At 33.1% G+C, this 18,598-nt stretch overlaps 3 protein-coding genes across 3 annotated transcripts; 1 reads left to right on the top strand and 2 right to left on the bottom strand.

Moving 5' to 3' along the window:
- Window positions 1-577: 577 nt before the first annotated feature.
- On the top strand, window positions 578-3,339 carry LOC101207157 (soluble inorganic pyrophosphatase 6, chloroplastic). Its single transcript, XM_004136858.3, has 6 exons — window positions 578-962; window positions 1,409-1,569; window positions 2,152-2,252; window positions 2,389-2,570; window positions 2,717-2,815; window positions 3,012-3,339. Exons 1-6 carry the CDS (start codon window positions 708-710, stop codon window positions 3,102-3,104), a joined length of 891 nt encoding a protein of 296 aa, XP_004136906.1. The 5' UTR covers window positions 578-707; the 3' UTR covers window positions 3,105-3,339.
- An 864-nt stretch (window positions 3,340-4,203) lies between these two features.
- LOC101207399 (glutamate-1-semialdehyde 2,1-aminomutase 2, chloroplastic) lies at window positions 4,204-7,269 on the bottom strand. The gene is made up of 3 exons (XM_004136859.3): window positions 7,041-7,269; window positions 6,558-6,731; window positions 4,204-5,537 (listed from the first exon to the last, which is right to left on the bottom strand). The coding sequence occupies exons 1-3, from the start codon at window positions 7,212-7,214 to the stop codon at window positions 4,470-4,472; spliced, it is 1,416 nt and encodes a 471-aa protein (XP_004136907.3). The 5' UTR covers window positions 7,215-7,269; the 3' UTR covers window positions 4,204-4,469.
- Window positions 7,270-9,042: 1,773 nt separating this feature from the next.
- Window positions 9,043-17,606, bottom strand: LOC101207647 (probable sphingolipid transporter spinster homolog 2). The gene is made up of 16 exons (XM_011660543.2): window positions 17,152-17,606; window positions 16,073-16,204; window positions 15,804-15,905; window positions 14,853-14,957; window positions 14,344-14,419; window positions 13,785-13,859; window positions 13,577-13,679; window positions 13,436-13,501; window positions 13,149-13,212; window positions 12,789-12,871; window positions 12,631-12,707; window positions 12,163-12,276; window positions 11,602-11,721; window positions 11,026-11,154; window positions 10,129-10,207; window positions 9,043-9,410 (listed from the first exon to the last, which is right to left on the bottom strand). The coding sequence occupies exons 1-16, from the start codon at window positions 17,253-17,255 to the stop codon at window positions 9,277-9,279; spliced, it is 1,563 nt and encodes a 520-aa protein (XP_011658845.1). The 5' UTR covers window positions 17,256-17,606; the 3' UTR covers window positions 9,043-9,276.
- Window positions 17,607-18,598: the final 992 nt, after the last annotated feature.

The following is an 18,598-nucleotide window of genomic DNA, read 5'->3' on the forward strand; positions in this document are numbered from 1 at the left end:
GGTAAGAAAAAGAATAAAGGAGGAAGATTGAATAATGGAGTTGATGATGAAGATTCTAATAAATTAATAGTGTTTATAGGTAATATAATTTAATTTTTTTTTGTAAAATATTAAAACTATTTATAAAATATAATAAAATTTATCTAATTTTTGCTACACAACTCAATTTTCATTTTTCTCTATTGTCTATAAATATCTATTATTGATAAAATTTGAAATTTTACTAATTTTTTGTTTTAGTCAAATTTGCTATTTTTGACCATCCACCTTTTATAACTATTTCTGCTAAAAACCATAATAGCAAAAAAATTTATGATAATAGATCATTACATTTTCTAAATTGGAAAAATAACAAATTTAAAACTCGATACTTAGTCTTTTGATAATCTTCTATCACTGATTATGTATTATATCGACCATATTAGCAAAATACAAGTGTTGTGAGGTATTTTTTTCTAAATGTTTTCGTGTTATGACCTAATTTTTTATTGTTTATTTATTTGGAGAAATGTTTATTACGAATAGAAATGCAATAAATTAAATGAATTGTATTTATTTTGAAAAATGTATAAATGGGAAATTGACGAATCAAAGAAACGGCCACACACACTCTCTCCTTTAGCCAATCCATCCGCTACCCCTTCGTGTTTTGTGGTTAAACTCTCAAACTCACTACACTCTGATCCAGAGCACTCCATCTCTCAGCCATGGCCGCCGCAAGAGTCTTAGCCAATGCCACCACTACCTCCGCCGCCTCCTCTTTCTTCTCCAAGACCTCCTTTCTCCCCAACCACACCCTCCCATTCACTTCCAATTTCATTTCCCTCTCCAGAACACTCCCCTCCTCCAGAAAATCATTCTCCTGCAGAGCCTTGTATCTCCCCGAGGTCAAGATCAAGGAGGAAGGCCAGCCTGAAACCCTCGATTATCGCGTCTTCTTCACTGACCAGTCCGGCAAAAAGGTGTTTCCTTTTTTCTTTTTTATAAAAAAATGATTTTGAAAGGAATTAATTGGGACTTTAAGATGAATGGGGTTGATTGGAATTAATTAACTGGGGAGCCCTTTAATGGATATTTAGAATATCGTGAATTGTGATTGAATGCGAGGGTGCAGATCATGGATTACGGAGACTCTGTTGTTCTGTGTGTTCTGTAGTAGAATCTCATATATGTAAATGTGCACCTTTTGTTCTGATTCTCTTACAATTTATTTGAAGATTTGCAAATAGGAAAATCGTGATTTGGGATTGTTTTTGTTTTTCATTGCTTATAAAAATTGAATATTTGTATTCGTTCTAGACAGTTGATTTGAATAAAATTTTACGGGCTTATAAGAGCTAATAAGAATGCTGTACTCCTTGACATTTTATTTTGTCATGTTATGAAGGAAGTTCTGTCAATGGTGTAGGTCTCCCCTTGGCATGATGTACCACTGCATTTGGGGGATGGTGTTTTCAACTTCATTGTTGAAATTCCTAAAGAAACCAGCGCAAAGATGGAGGTTGCAACCGATGAGCCGTTCACTCCTATAAAGCAAGATACCAAAAAGGGGAAGCTTCGATATTACCCGTAAGATAACTATGTTTTTGTTGCTTAGCTCTGCTATATTTTATGTTGGATCTGTATGGGGCACTGAAGTATTTTAGAGTAAGACATCATATAATAAAATTTAGATTTTGGCCAAGTGCCTGATCGTGTAAATGGATGGATGTAGAAAGCACAACCCAGTTGCCGTATCCTGTTTTCTCTGTAAGTGTTCGTACATCATGGTGTAGCATCATTTTCATTGTGTTCTCTGATAATTATTTTGAGAAGACATTGTGTAAAAGAATTTTCTGCTTCACTTATTGATTTTCAAAAGAATTGGAGAATTGGACCATCTTAAGTAGCTGTAATCATAAGAACTGTATGTGGATATCTAGGTCTTCCTTGATTTTTTATATGTGCAGATATATAATATTACATATCACGTGGGGTGAGGGAATTTGAATCTATGGTCTCTTTGAGAAAGTAGAAATGCCTCAACTGCCAAGCTTTATGCGTAGTTTTTTTTTCTTCCAAATAATTGGTCTGAGGCTCTTGCATATGGCATTATGATTCTCTAATACCGTTTCCTTTAATACATAACCACTTGACTTCTATGTCTCGCAGCTACAATATCAACTGGAATTACGGATTGCTTCCACAAACATGGGAAGACCCATCCTTTGCTAACTCTGAAGTTGATGGTGCCTTTGGAGACAATGATCCCGGTACGCACCATGTGATATTTTCCTTGAACTTTCATGTTATTTTGTAACTTCCTTAATCCAAATGAATAGAATGTCACAAGTCATAGACCCGATGATTTTGTTCATTTTTCTATAACTATTTCTTTTTATTTTGTAGTTGATGTCGTTGAAATTGGTGAAAGTGATCGGAAGATAGGCCAGATTTTGAAAGTGAAACCGCTGGCTGCTTTAGCTATGATTGATGAAGGGGAACTTGACTGGAAAATAGTTGCAATTTCACTTGATGATCCTAAAGCTTCACTAGTGAATGATATAGATGATGTCGAGAAACATTTCCCGGTATTTTTCTTTACCTTTTAAAGCAGTCCGTTTTTATTTTTGTTTTGGGGGAGGTATCTAGCTATCCTGTTGTACTCTATGCTATAATATGGTGTGTACCATTGGAGTGAAAGACTTTACCTGCCTAATCCAAGAGCTACCTGCAGGGAACTTTAACTGCTATTAGGGACTGGTTTAGAGACTACAAGATCCCCGATGGAAAACCTGCTAACAAATTTGGTCTGGGAAACAAGCCTGCAAACAAGGTAAATACACAAACTACACCTCAAGATTTCAATCCTCGTCCTTTGCATTTTTTTTTTGTTTATAGCTCAAAGGGGGCCGTACTTTTCAATTCAATGATACGGGGTAAGAGAATAAAACATAAAAAATCTTCGACATTGTAACTAATTTTGTTCGAATTGAATTTTCTTTGAGCTTAAGTTGTAACATGGTGTGCAGGATTATGCCCTTAAAGTTATTGAAGAGACCAACAAATCTTGGGCCAATCTTGTTAAGAGATCAATTCCTTCCGGCGAGCTATCTCTTGTATAGAATCCGTAGTTTGTAGGAACATGCAGGTTCTATTTATGTAAGTGCTCCAATTGAAACCGAATCCGTCATTTATATGTTTATAATGATGTAGAACCCATTTTCCATTTTTGAGACTGAATAATGTATGCCCATTTGGTGGTTTTGATTTTGTATTGGACAACTTGGTTTTTGAGTGCTTGTCTCTATTATAATTGAAGTGCTTAAAGGAAGTAACAATGGCAAAATTATCAAGGAATACCATTCTACAAGGGAAAATTCTCACCACCAACTCACAAATACGCTGCAAATTAACTGGAACTCATCATAGTTTGTTTTGTTTTGTCTTGTCTTGTCTTTGTTGGGTTAGAAGAAAAAGTGTAATGGAATGGATAAGCATAGGGTTCACTTTTTTATCTGCTCTGACACATGAAAGAACCAATGATGTTGAGGTTGATTTTCAATTTATCCACTTTATTTTGTATTGGAAATTTATCCACTTTATTGAACTCAATCCATCAGTTCAAGTTGATATTCTTATAATCCTAATTAGAAATCATAACTGGAAAATGAGCATTAAGAACTCTAGGATGCATACTACTACGATTGGTAGTTACTCTGCAATGAGAAACAATTGTAAGTCTCACCATTTTTTATTACACCCAACATATAATTTCATTCTCTTAGAATAGATGGTATTACAATTATTTGATTTCATGAGGTTAATTTCAACTTCACCTTGTTCCCTCTCCAAACTGTCTCAAACGTTTTTCATTATTTTCTTAGTTTTTCTCTCTCTCCTTGCAATTATCCCTCTCATTTTAGTCCCTTCTTTGCATTCACTCTCCCTCTCGATTTTCCTTTGCAATTTTCAAACTAGCAGATCGAGAAATTTTTAAGAAGAAACACAGATGTTTGGCTTTTCTTCTTGCCCTGGCTTAAGCTTCTCACAATAAGATTATAGTTATTTTTGACAGGCTAGTACTTCAATTGTGAAGCCGAATGAATGCAACTTAAATGACCATAAAACATGAACTTCAAGACGTGTCGTCTTGAAAAGACAGAAGTTTGAATATCCCACCCACTCACGATTGAACTTTAAAAATCTGCAATACGTAATAAATTGGGATAAATACCTTTAAGTTTTATCTTTTTATTAGGTCATTGACATTTGGTAGTAGAAAATAAGAATTATACATAGATTACTGCTAATCTTTCAAGAACAACATTACACTAAACGACTTACTTAGATACAATCAGGAAGATACAAATCTCCTAAGAGGAAGTTCTTACTCAACTCTCACTCAGTTACAGGGCAAACCAAAATGATACAAGAAAAATTTTCATAAGATAGAAATTGAGAAAAGTGAAAGGGATAAAACATCTAACCTAAATTTGCTTGAAAACCTTCTCAGCTGCTGCTATAGTATGTTGAATATCCTCAGAAGTATGTGCCAAGCTGGTAAACCCTGCCTCAAATTGTGAAGGGGCAAAGTATACACCTTGCTCCAACATTCCCCTGTAAAACCTACCAAATTTGGCAGTGTCACTCTTTTTAGCATCTTCAAAGTTATAAACTGGGCCATCAGTAAAGAAAAACCCAAACATCCCATTTATGTATCCTCCACATATGGCATGCCCAGCCTTCTTCCCAGCAGCCACCAACCCTTCAACAAGTTCACTCGTGATCTTGTCTAGATATTCGTAGGTTCCTGGTTCTTTCAATCGCTTTAGTGTGTGTATCCCTGCAGTCATTGCTAATGGGTTACCGCTCAAGGTACCTGCCTGGTACATTGGTCCTGCTGGTGCCACCATTTCCATGATCTCTCTTCGCCCTCCGTATGCACCGACAGGGAGACCTCCACCAATGATTTTCCCGAGTGTTGTTAAGTCGGGTGTTATTCCGAAATACTCCTGAGCTCCACCGTAAGACAATCGGAATCCAGTCATGACCTCGTCGAAGATGAGGAGAGCGTCATTTTCCTTGGTAAGTTTCCGTATGGCATTTAGAAAATCGGGTTTTGGAGCAATGAAGCCAGAATTTCCAACAACTGGCTCAAGAATAATTGCAGCAATCTCTCCTTTATTGGCATTGAAAATGGATTCTACAGCTGATATATCATTGAAGGGGGCAGTAAGAGTTTCGTAGGTAGCTGCTTTGGGAACACCAGGAGAATCAGGAAGGCCCAATGTTGCCACTCCACTACCAGCCTTGACAAGGAACGGATCAGCATGTCCATGGTAGCATCCCTCAAATTTGATGAGTTTCTCCTTGCCAGTAAAAGCACGAGCAAGCCGGAGAACACCCATGCATGCTTCTGTACCAGAGTTAACAAACCGAACCATTTCTATACTTGGAACAGCAGATATCACCATCTCAGCTAAAACATTTTCCAAAAGGCATGGGGCGCCAAAGCTGGTTCCCTTCTTCATTGTTTCAGCCAAGGCTGCGAGTACCTATGAGAAAATTATTATGGTGAATATCAATGTAGAAGCATGGACAAATGGCAACATATACACTGCAACATGTCCCTTTAAAAAAGTTAGGACACCAACAAACTTAAACATTCATTATCTTTCAAAAAGTAGTAAATAAATATGTATCAATTAGAGATAAAACACAGTGACTTATAATCTATTCGCTATCTAGAAATTTAAACTTACAAAATTAAATATCAAAAGAAAGCTTGTTTTTTTCTCTGAAGATACAATATTCTGCTGTCTTTGTGGCTTTCTGCCATATAGATCTAATATGTAGTTTCACCAAGTCCGTCTACTCTCTTCCTTATAATACCCCCTGTTCTATTCTATAATAGAAATACTTCACGTTTCTATGTAGAGTTAAAACTTGGAATTAAAAAATCTCTGCTTCAGCTTTGTACCAGTATATATTTTTTGAACATTTACTATACAAAACATGTCTTAATACGTTCTGCAGACGTCCCAAGTACATTTTCTTAAAAAGGAAAAAGATTTAGAAATGCTAAGCACGCTCATGTCAGATGGCTCTAAGCACGCTCATATTAGAAAAAGGATTATTTTTTTTTCTTATGGTAGATTAGAGAGGTCGCTACTGCATTTCCAATAAGATAGATATGAGGTAAATAAAGGAGATCAAAGACCTAAACTAGTTGTCGTATTCAATATTAGGCATCTCACCAAGGTGGTTTCAGCTAAGAAAAAATCCAAACCGAACAATTACTACTATCTGGGCATTGATTGAGACAATTATTGATCATACTCAATGTACACCGAGCAATATTTCTCGAGAACAAATTCCAAAGAATTTTGTGACGGAGAACAAATACAACATGCTTATAAGACAACAAACTTAGTAAGGGGAATGACAGTTGAGAACTTTGCAAAAAAAAAAAAAAGGATGAGAAAGTTTAGACTTTGCAAGACAGAGATCCAAGCAACTGAAATTATAACACAAGTAGAAACAAATTGAAGTAGATAAACTAAGTGGAATTGTACCTCATCATCAGCATGGCCAATAATCGCCGGTCCCCAAGAACCCACATAATCAACATATTCATTACCATCAATATCCCACATATGAGAGCCCTTCACAGAATCGATAATTATGGGTTGTCCACCAACAGATTTGAAGGCACGAACAGGGGAATTCACTCCACCAGGCATTAGCTCCTAGATACAATACGCAAATGGGTTCAAAACCATTTCCATCATCAAGCATAAAAAACCAGACATATAAAAAAAATCGAACTTTCAACAAATCTCAGACAGCAACCACAAATTGGGAGTCACAACGAAAATTTGAACCCACTAGAAATCAAAATAACAGGCTCCCAATACCAAATCGAACATATCTAAACACAAATTCAAAACCTAAGGCGAACAGGGAAAAATCCACCAATTACTAAAAAAGGGTGGGGTTTCACCAATCAAACCGAAAGATTCCGTGGACAAATGAAAGGAAATGGGAAATGTGTGTACCTTGGCAGCATTGAAAGCTTCTTCAGATTTCTTGAGAGTGAACTTCTTCTTCTCATCGAGAGTGACAGCCATTTTGACACGAGAAAAACGAAAGGATCGTGAAGTTGTTGTGTGAGAGAGTTTTGTTGAGCATGGAAGACCAATTCCAACTGACCCAGCAAAAGAGCCAGCCATTCCCTTCTTCTTCTTCTTCTTCTTCTTCTTCTGTTTAAAGATTGAGAAAAAGATAAGAGAATATATATAGAGATAGAGCACCACATGAGCCGCCATTGTAATTTCGAAGCACCACTAGGCCTAAAATGGGAATTCAAAACTCCAACCTTTTTGACCCATTGATATTTGTGAATTTTGTTAAGTTCTTTATTCATTACCCATTTGATTTTTGTATTGATGCTGACCCAAATTTCATGTCTAAAATGTCTTCGTCTGACTTTTTTTAAACTATGATCGAACAATTTTATATTGATGTTACAAGCGGTTGTCGATGCTTGTTTTTTAAAATAACGAATGCGAGTGAGAACGAGGAAGAGAGTGAAGGAGGAATTCTAGCGAGTGAGAACACTCTTGTATTGGATTAGTTGAATGCAAGAACGGATGAGCAAGGAAGTGCTCCAACGCATGATTCGGTTGGTTTAGTTCGACGTGAAAAAATTATTAACTAATTCTTTTTGTAGAAACTTTTTATCTTTGAAAATCCATTGGTCTACCACATCAACGCGTTTCAAACATGATGTAAGATATTCATTTCATAAGTAACGACGACTTTTTGCATTGGAATATCACTTTTGGATAATGTATTTACAACCTATATAATTTAGTCACTTTCTTACAATTTTAATGCTAAGTATATTTGAAAGGACAAAGCTAATTAAAAGAATTTACAAAATATAACAAATTTTCAAAAAGTGACGATACTATTAGACTTTTACTTAAGTCTATTATCTATTAGTATCCATAAATAAAATTTTACTACAATCGTAAATAAATCCTCATATTTAAAAATACCTTAATTAATATTGATTTTATTGATAGGTGAAAAAGTCTATTTCTTTCCACTTTTATTGACATTGGAAGACTAAATATGTTGTAAAAGTATAGTTTCCTACTTAATGTTTGTTTGTTAGTGACTTTTCAAATAAGTGGTTTTTATAAGCTTTTAACTCTTAAGCAACTAAAAGCTTCTACATGCTTTAATATAGTTTTCTTTACAAAGATTTGAATTTATACATGTATTTGATTTAAATAACCATACTACTCCACATAAATCCATGTTTTTGCTTGAGGAAAGATGATCAAGTTATGTATGAGACTGAATCTTCATTCAAAATTATTTAATTACAATTACTTGCATGACAAGAACTCAGCAATGTAATCAATGTTCAACCTTTTGACACTTCTTATTCATCTAACATATTAATTATTATTTTCCCTCTTTTAAATATTTTAATTCTTATGTAGAAAATGAGGTATTTAACCATGATTTTCCATACAAAAGTTTACATATTTTATACAATCTGAGTTGGCTTGGCCGACCCACTTTGAATTTTGTGCAAAAATCAAAACCTACCACTTAAGTTTATAATGATATCTTGTGGTTCATTTTCTTAGATGGATAGTTTGATTATTCACCTCGCAGTTGTTTAACTCAAGAATGAAAACCAAAAATAAATAAATAAAAGGGTTGGTTAGTATCATCAAAAGTGGTGATGCAAATGAATTAAAATCATGAAAAAGGCATCACTGTCATCAAAATGTATTTTGATTATTTGAATAGTAATCATATGATAATCCTCTTTTGTTTCTTGTGATACATTTCGTGTAAGATCAGAGAGGTATTGGCTAAATTATACATTTGATCAAAGACATTCATAGTTAAGAATAAACAGTTCAACCAATTCATTGTTTTTGTTAAGTGAGTTCTTTCTTTTACTGTTTTAATATGATTGTTCAACAATCCAGTTCATTATTTTTGTAAAAGAAAAAGAAACTTTCTTCATATACATTCATGATAAGAGTAGCTCATTTTATCCACAAAATATTTACTTTCAAAAGTTTCACCAGGAACAGAAACATGGAATGTTAAGATAATCTAAATGCAAAGGCTCTTCCACCTTTTATTATCTGAAAGAATTGTGTGAAAACACTAAAAAAATATGAATCATAAAAAAATATTGTCTATTTACACCAAAGAAACACTAAATTAATACTAAAAAGGGTGAGTTGGGCATATGGAACCTTAAGCTTCAGCAGAAGCTTTGTTTGTTTGCTGTACTTTCTCCGCTTCGAGCGCAGAACCTGCAGTCGGTCTATTCGGCACGACTTGCTTCTCACAATCTTCATTACTTTTATCTTCACTGTGAAGAAACACTCCTGATATTCAAGCGAAAAATGTGTCGATATAACAATCAGTTTTTCTTCTTTGATAATGAGAAACTTACACTCAGAACATCCTCTTGATATATGTTAAATGCATGAAAATTAGCATAGAATTATTTAGTTGATTTTATCTTTTCTAACACATTATGGACCCTAGTCATGACAATTGACATGTCTTTTCAAAAGTGTACAGAAACCCAATTTTCACGGTCCACTAAAAGATGAATGTAATGTCAAACGAAGCATAGATCAACTAGTTAACACATATATATATCTTCAACCATGAGATCAAAAGTTTGAACTCCCCATCATGTTGAGAACTCAAATGACCAACTTAAAGAACAAACCTAAACTAAATGTTTAAAAAAGAAAAGAGGAATCGTACTTTTTTCCTTTATTGTATTGTAAAATTTGTTTAGTAAATCTTATTGAACGATGAAACAATATGTTAGCAGTATTTTTTTCAGTGTTTGAATTTAGAAGCTAAATCTATTTTTGGGTACTAAATATCTAAACTGCATCCCATTGTGTTGTGTCCTACTTTCATAAAAATTATGTGTCGATAAATCGTATCTGCGTCACATATCCATGTTTCTCTTCCAATACTGACTATTAAATTCTAAGGGGCAGCACAAACATGATCAATCTGCAAACAATATTTGTATGTTTCCAATTTAATGCAATAAACAGGATGAAAGTTTGGAATTTTTACCTATGAACCATATAATGGCAGCAGGGACGAGAAATCCTGTAAGAATTAGAGACGTCGTCCTCCAGTTGTTAATATGGTCCTACAAAATCATCAATCTCACTTAGAGCCACTCAGCCAGTAATACTGCTAACATTTGAGCAAAAAGTATTAGAACTTTGAAACTAAGAAATATAATTAACAAAAAATCTACGGCAACAAATAGAACTTTCAACAAGATAGTTATTTCCTAGCTTTCAACAAGATATATGGTTTGGAAGGATAACAAGCATGTAGTTAAGAAACGAGCAACAAACTTATGTGTGGATTCCTCTCCAACTAGAGAGTCTGTCTTCGATGCTTTCTGGAGGATTACAGTTCTGAAAGGTAGTTAAGTTCCTTTTTCTTGGGAAGTTTTACTCGGTCAGGTGAATAATTTAGATCAGATTTTAAGTTGCCTTCATCAATTGGTCCTTTCTATTGTATCCTCTGCCAAAAGGCAAAGGAAGATCTTGATCACTTGCTTTGGAGGTGTAGGGTCAATGTAGGACTGCTTTTTATGAAATGGAAACATCACTTTTTATCAATGAAAAGAGACTAGTCCTCAAATTACAAAGAAAACTATAAAACTGGTTCTTCCAGAAGTTCAATTTTATGTTGGCTCATCAGAGGGACATTGGGTTAGAAGGGTAAGTTCATATGGTTAGCAGGAGTTTGTTCTTTGTTATGGGTTTTATAGGATGACAGAAACAACAGAGTTGGGGTGGAAAGGGATTATAGTGTTGTATTCTTTCATTTTTTTTCTCATAAGAAAGAAGCAGTGAGGATGGTACATCTAAAAAATAAAAATTGGAAGAATTAAGATACCCATTTACGATACACTTCAATGCTAACATATAGAGAGTAAAACAGAGGACAAACCTGGAGAATTCCAACAAGAGGTGCGGATGGTACATCTCCAAAAATGTGGATTGAAACAGTGGAAATAGCCATAGAAAGAGGCCTTAGATTAGGCGTCACACAGTGTAGGCATATGAAATTTACCGGACCCTGCAGTGAAAAAAGCTTATATATGAACAATAAAACACAACTCACTTAACAGATTTCTTTTTAATAAAAATGAGTGATCAGTTAAAAAATATACAAGATATATTCATTGTAGACTAACATGTTTCCATACTCCATTTTTATCATTAATTTCAATTATGTTAGATTTGGAGCTAAGCAAAAAGATTTTAAATGGTTCAAGGATTAGCTGTGAGTTCTAGCCGAACTGTGCTAGTCCTTTATGCCTATCGTTACCTTTTACCTTTCAGAGATAAAATTCTCTTTTTTACAATAACATATACACATTTATAATTCCACAAGTCTGACCATTTCATTGGGACTTAGCCACTATTACGAAAAGACTGTTGGCAGTCATATTTAAGTTATGTAATAATCAGTTAGAGAAGGTTATAAATTCCAAGGAAAAACTTACGGGAAAGAAGAAAATACCTGAATGGAAAATGCTAGTACTTCACCGATTGAGAAAAGAACCAAGAAGCCATACATGCTTTTGAAGCAAAAGGAACCAAAGAAAAATGCTGCGCCGATGAGTATTGCCGTAGAAAGAAGCTACATTTGAAATGTAAGCAATACATCATTGACATATAATACATTATACATAAAAAGCTCTTCATTCATAAAGTTTCTGCAAGTTATACTATAGAGTTCACGATCTCAAACACAACATTATATATAAGATGACACAGATAAATGAACAAGAAAAGAAGAAAAAAAATTGCTCGAAGTGTATTCTAGGCTAAACTAGCTTTATCCATCCCACCTTCTCGTGCAAAACTCTTATTACTTCTTGACACATGCGTGACAGAGAGAGATTAAAATGAGATCATGAGTACACTAAGACTACCTTAAATGCATTGGAGATATTTTGAATTTTTATTGTTGTAACATGTTTGTGCCAATTTTCAAATTGTCTCTAATCCTCAAAATATTTCGAGTTTATCATCTAATGTCAATCCAAGAAACAATTCCCTTTTAAGTACAAGAAACTACCTTAAAAGCATTGGAGATGGTGTTGTTTAGGCAATCCAAAATATAACCTCCGGCTAGAGATCCAACGATTCCACCCACAACTGTAATCCCTCCAAATATCATATCTGCATTTTTCTGTCAAATATATTCCAAAATGTCAAAATCTAACCATATCTCCAATTTATAATGATTAATATGATCTACTTACTTTCTCATTCTTCTCAAGAGTTCAGGAGTTATATATCAGAAGCATTTGTTTCTTTTCATTAATTCAACAACATTTTGTTTTAAAGAGAGAGAAACAAGAATCATTAGTTTAAATGTGTTTTTAGAATTTTCAAAATGACTTCTGATTATGTACTTAGACATAATAAAGTTTTCAACTTTTTTATTTAATTAAAAAGAAATTTCAATATTTTATTAGTCATTTTAAACTCGCTAACAACGAAAAGAGGTGGGAGAGAGTGTAAATGGATAAAGTGACTTCACCATCTGATAAATACTGTAGCCAGCTTTTGGACCCCAATATGAGTATGCGCCCATGACAAAATTATATGCCACATAACCTAAAAACAAAGATACAGAGTTAGTAAATTCAAAGAGTGCAATAATTGTCTCAAGATACATAAATTAAGGGAAGGAAATACCAAGAACATTGACGACAAAAACCATATTGACCAAAAGCGCTTTCATATCTTTCAAAAATCGCAATACTTCACTAAGAACAGAACTGCCATAAGTTAAGGACAGAACAAGATCAGATGGCATATTAGCATTTAATTCCTATTAAATGAATGAAAAGTGAAAGAGAATATGATTCCCATTAGTTTTATTTAGACTTTCTGTACTTATTGTCCGTACCAACCTATGTGCTATCAATTTCTTATAGTCAATGTTATGCATTGTTCATTTTCCTATAAATGATAATATAAATGGATTTAACAATTAAACTACCATATACCCACTAAGAATTGTCCAAGATTCAAGCTTAACAATAAGTGGCTTACTTGGAAGAATTTTCTGCCTCTTGGAAATCCTTTGGCGATACTCCAACTTTAGCTTGGAGGTCATCTAATACCATACACCCAAAAAGGAAAAGTTATTATGGATCATAAACATGACAACAAACTAAGAAGCTAACAAAGATAACGAGGCAATTTTATTGGAATACAATTTTTCCTATATACCTTTTGAGAGAAAATGGGTTAATATAAAATCGAAACAGCTAAATTCTTGAGCAATAAAGTATCAATTTAATTAAGATACGAGAAAAAAATCAAAAGACAAAAGGCACCTTTAACCGAGGACGCAGTTGCATCTACCGGTATTGGTGCATTAGTTGTCTCTGGGGGAGCAAAACCTGCATCACCACATTGCTTGTTTTTGTTAAAGCAGAACAAGAAAACTGGTTGTATGATCTAAACTTGATCCTTACCCTTCAGTTTCAAGGGTTTTATAATAAAACCAAGAACTGCAAATGAAACCATCAATATTGCCTCTCCCCAAAATGCATAGCGCCATCCAAAATGTTGACCAACCTATGAATTAAAAAATGAAGTTATTCAACTATACAAACCAATCATAATATGAAAAGACAAATTATTCAAATTTTAAATTATACATCCAAATGTGCAAAAACTTACAAATCCACCGTAAAGATAACCAATTGCATAGCCAGTTGGAATACACATGTAGAATATTCCAAGCCAACCCGCTTTCTGTGAAAAATGAGAAAATGTTTCTAATTAGATGTACGATTAGCAAGTTCAACACAGTTTGTATTAAGTCCTACATGATTCCTGATCCAAAAAATGTTTTTTTAAAAAATAATTCATTTGGTTCCAATTTAAAATTTAAAAATTTGAATTCAAAATTCAAAATTTATGTTTGGTTGTGAATTTGAAAACAAAATAGCGTATCCAATGTTTATAATTTCTGAAATAAAAATTTAGAAACAAAAAAAGAACGATTAATTATGTTTTCTAAATAAGCCATTTCAGGGGTTTCTGGAAATCATTTTAAGAAATAAGTATACCAAACATTTTATAATTGTTTTCATGAACCAACCAAACAGGGCCTAAATTATCAAACTTTAGGGAAGTTTACTATGTAAATATCATGCTTATAATTTTTGAAGAAAGAGACAGGTAAATGCATTATTGCAATGAAATTTCAAGCAAAATGTGAAGAAAATAAATAAACCTTTTCAACTGGTGCATTATCATCAATGAACGGCGCAGCAAGACTTATGAATGAAGCTTCACCAACACCAACAATCCTACATATCAGAGAAAACACATTAAATTCATGAAGATGAGGTAATCCTCAAAAAGAAAAAAAAAAAAAATTGGGATAAGAAACAAATATATTCAAGAGGACAAAAGAAGCAGGGGAAGAGGGGACCCTCCCCAAGAAAAGTGTTTAGTGTAATCGGTACTACACCAAGAAGCTGTCTGTTGAACCAGTCCAAAAAGAATCATATTTGTCATAAAAAAATTCTACTATATCTCTAATTCCAAATGCTCCACAAAAGGGATCGAATAGTGCATCTACACAGGATGCTCCCCTTCAGATGAAAAGCTTTACTATTGAGCCCATGAAGCATCCAACTACCAATCTTAAGATAATCCTCATATAATTAATACAGAAAGTAGAGAAAGCAAAGAGAAAATAACAGAGAACAGGAAAAAGAAGTTAAGATATTTGCTTACATGCGGCATACAGCAATAGACCAGAAATTAACTGAAAAACCACAGCCAACTACTGCCACAGTCCAAACAGATAATCCAACACCAATAAGTCTAAATGGATTTGCCCTGCAAAAGTTTAAAAAGATGGAGCTTCAATAACAAATACATTTGATGAAATCACTATTAGAGGAAAAAAAAAAAGATTTATTTCTTTTGCTTGTTCTTGCAAATTTGTTCTTTGTGTGGTTTTGATGCTAATAAATTCCTTATGGTATAGCTATAGCTGATTGACCATTTTTTTGTATTGAACTATCATGACTAGATGTCTGATTGTACCTTACAAATTTAGGTTCTACCTGATGCCACTTCCTGTTCTATTTTTTCTATACTTTTATCTTTAACAATTTCATATTTCATATGGGAATTTTATTCAAAATCAGCTTTAAAATGTTGCCAAAAGAAAAATATGTACAATAGTCAAAGGGGAATAACTTGTCCTCTATCATTAACTTTTTTAAGAGAAGAATGGGAAAAGGGAATGGGATTTTACTAGGTTTTGTGAATGATTGGGATTCAACCATATTTTGTGGGGATAAATCTCAATTTTGAAGTGTACCACACATTTTCATCCCATTTTATTGATTTAGTAAGCAAGAACCTCCCGACTGAGCTAGCCTAAAACTGTCTTATGCAATTAGTTGAGATGTCACAAGCTTGTCTGACCTCTTGCAGACATTAACAAAGAATTGCAGCATATTTCAACAACTCGATTTGAAACGAAAGAAGTTTGACATAAAATTGTAACAAAAAGAAGCAGTGCTAGAAAGTTATAATAATAAACAAGAAAAAGACATGCTAAATGTTTAATAAAATGATTGTTTCTATTATATAACTAATGTTGGGAGCCTTAAAATTTCAAACATGTTATACCTTGAGTCATTAGGTAGAGCATTCAACAATTATTTAGATTACCTCTTTGCCAACGATGCAAATATCGGACAAGCCAGAAGAAGTCCAACCATAAAAGCAGAGGATAAAACTCCATCTTCAAAATTGCTCAAGTTAAATTGCCCCCTGAGCACAATAATCCAATAACACATCTTTAGAAGACAGGAGATGAAACGGTACTAGATGTGTTTGAAATATCAAATTGGTAAATTAGGGACCATTGTATCAGACACGACTTTGTTTGAAAGATAGATTTAGCAACAAAGAAAAAGTTACAATGTTAGAAATCTTACTGTATTCCAGAACCAGGTGTACATGTACCATCAGGTGTGCAAATTGTCCGGTGCCCATTGACGCCATTGCTTGCCATGGCCCCTCTATCCATATAATTTATCAGGTGGATGACGCAAAATATAATAAGCAATCTGCAAGTTCAGAAATAAACATATATGTATTAGAGGCCTTGAACTTCAAAAAAGAAACTCATACAAAGCAAACTTCAATTAAAGCTGAGAAGCTGTTTAAGAAACTTGGATGATAAGACCCAAGATACATTGCCTCAAAATATCAAAAGGTTCTCAGTAAGACCTATATTTTCATAAAATCAAAGACTCTAATTCCTTTGACGTCGAAACTCTAAGGGCATGTTTGGCACAAGGAGTAGGACTAGGAGTTGGAGTGCAGTTACTCCTCTCCTTATTTGTCCCAAGGAATTCTTAAACCCTCTATGGGCCCCAAGGCTAAAGAGCAACAATTCATGACTTATTTAACTCCTTGCAAGGTAGCCTCCACGATCAAACTATTTCACTTCTTGCACCAAATGCCCCGTAAAAAATTAGAGAAAACAAAATCGTTACGTATCACTCGGCATTCAACAAATTCCTCGAAACATCAAAGTAATCACAAAATTCTTCCAAGTTCCAAATTCAAGAGTATACAGTCAGTAACAGTAACCCCTTATTTTCTTCCCAACCAAAATTTCAAAAAGAAAAAGCAAAAACACAACTCATACACAAATTATTTCCTTAGTAAAGCACATCACAGTAATCTCACTACAACAAAACCACATGGGAAAAATCAGATTCAACCTGACATGATTAATCAAAAGGGCTTCCTTCAATTGCTACAAACTACCATACAATCACTAAAAAAACAAAATTACACAAACTGCTTTCCCTCATCTACACCAAACAAGACAAAAAGAGAACAAGAAAAAACCCACCATGCACAAATAAAATTATAAGCACACCAGAAAACATAAAAAGTATCCACTATATTAGCAAAAAAAAAAATGCAGCTAGAATCCACCAAACAAACAAACAAACAAACATGCATTTAGAAACAAAAATCATCAAAAGTTAAAAAACAGTACCTCAATGGCGTAAACCAAGAAGGGTTAGAAGCTTCATTAACAGAGGTCATAACGGACGGATTACTCCCCTCTAAACGTTCAGCTGACTCTTCCTTCTTAGACATGGCGTTGAGAGAAACCCAGAAACAAAAAGAGAAAAAGAAGAAATCTTTGGTATGTAAAGAAGGTGAATTTGAATTTGTGTGTTAAGTGACGAGGATTGAGAATGAGTGTAGAAGAAAGAACAGAGACGGATGACGAAAGCGGTGAAAAAGCTTATGTATGCAAAAAACTGGATTCCAAGAATAGGAGATTACAGATTTAGAAAAGCTGTGTTAAGATTTTAAGACGACAGTACCTACACATACATATATATATAATATATATACATATATATATATATATGATCTGTATAGCAATTATCTGTTCACTATTTCAGTTGAGATTCCGTGATTTCAAATGTTGTTTTCTTCCGAACTCTCTTCCAACTTTTCTTTTTATCTCTCTCTCAAAAAAAGCAAAAATACTTTGACTCATATATTTGGCTTTATCATTTCAAATATTTTCTCTCTTAGATTCATAAACATAACTTTCAAAAAAATATATACAAAATCATTGCTTGTGTTTGATTTAGTGAACAAATAATTCATTTTCCCAAATTATAAAATTTTATTTTGAGATTTTAAATAATATAGAGTAATTTCATAATTAAAAAAAAAAAAATCTTAGGAAAACAATATAAATAAATTTTTATATTAATATATTTATTTTACCTTTTCAACTTTCTCTCTTAATATATTAATATATTCAATTTTTATCCAAATCTTTATTTAAATTTGGTAAAAACAATAATTAATTAAGTATGTAATATATAACAAAGAATTCTATCAACTATATTGTTTTATATATTTACTAATAAATTTCGAAAGTTGTCTATATTTTAGTTTTATTAGTTATATTTGTGGTTTTTTAAAGAGGAAAAAGAAAAAGGCTTAATATTTTATTATTGTAGATTAATATAGATTAAAAATTCAAAAAATGCATAAAGAATATCCAATTTAGACCCAATTGAAATACTTTGAAAGACTTTTCTCTTTTGTTTTTGCAAAGTACTTTAAAAGATTCTAAGTTAGCCAAATTAATTAAATAAAAGATAAAGATAATAATTACCTTTTGGGAAAAGTTTTATAGAATTGGCTTTTGTGACAACTCATATGAAAACCATATAAATAAAAATACAAAGTCATTTTAATTAGTGGGTTATGATAATGATATAAATGTCAATAATGTATCTATAAATTTACCATTTGCTTTTTCACTTTTCTTTCATTATTCATACTTTTTATTTGGATAACTAACTCTACTTTTTCATTTTATGCAACACTAAATTCTACATAATAATATATATTCATATCATCATGGATTTGATCTCAATTTTAATTGTTCAAATTTGTTTAAAAGTTTATAG

This window comes from Cucumis sativus, chromosome 7 (assembly GCF_000004075.3).
Source record: "Cucumis sativus cultivar 9930 chromosome 7, Cucumber_9930_V3, whole genome shotgun sequence".
NCBI classification, from domain to species: Eukaryota; Viridiplantae; Streptophyta; class Magnoliopsida; order Cucurbitales; family Cucurbitaceae; genus Cucumis; species Cucumis sativus.

What these genes read in the sequence shown, in the direction of transcription:
- LOC101207647 (XM_011660543.2), bottom strand. Translation starts at nt 17,255, where the DNA reads ATGTCTAAGAAGGAAGAGTCAGCTGAACGTTTAGAGGGGAGTAATCCG. An exon ending in GTTATCTTTACGGTGGATTT is followed by an intron (nt 13,680 to 13,784) that starts GTAAGTTTTTGC and finishes TTTAATTCATAG; the next exon opens with GTTGGTCAACATTTTGGATG. An exon ending in AAAACCCTTGAAACTGAAGG is followed by an intron (nt 13,502 to 13,576) that starts GTAAGGATCAAG and finishes GTGGTGATGCAG; the next exon opens with GTTTTGCTCCCCCAGAGACA.
- LOC101207157 (XM_004136858.3), top strand. Translation starts at nt 708, where the DNA reads ATGGCCGCCGCAAGAGTCTTAGCCAATGCCACCACTACCTCCGCCGCC. An exon ending in GGGAAGCTTCGATATTACCC is followed by an intron (nt 1,570 to 2,151) that starts GTAAGATAACTA and finishes TATGTCTCGCAG; the next exon opens with CTACAATATCAACTGGAATT. An exon ending in GAAACAAGCCTGCAAACAAG is followed by an intron (nt 2,816 to 3,011) that starts GTAAATACACAA and finishes CATGGTGTGCAG; the next exon opens with GATTATGCCCTTAAAGTTAT.
- LOC101207399 (XM_004136859.3), bottom strand. Translation starts at nt 7,214, where the DNA reads ATGGCTGGCTCTTTTGCTGGGTCAGTTGGAATTGGTCTTCCATGCTCA. An exon ending in AAGCTTTCAATGCTGCCAAG is followed by an intron (nt 6,732 to 7,040) that starts GTACACACATTT and finishes TATTGTATCTAG; the next exon opens with GAGCTAATGCCTGGTGGAGT. An exon ending in TTGGCCATGCTGATGATGAG is followed by an intron (nt 5,538 to 6,557) that starts GTACAATTCCAC and finishes ATTTTCTCATAG; the next exon opens with GTACTCGCAGCCTTGGCTGA.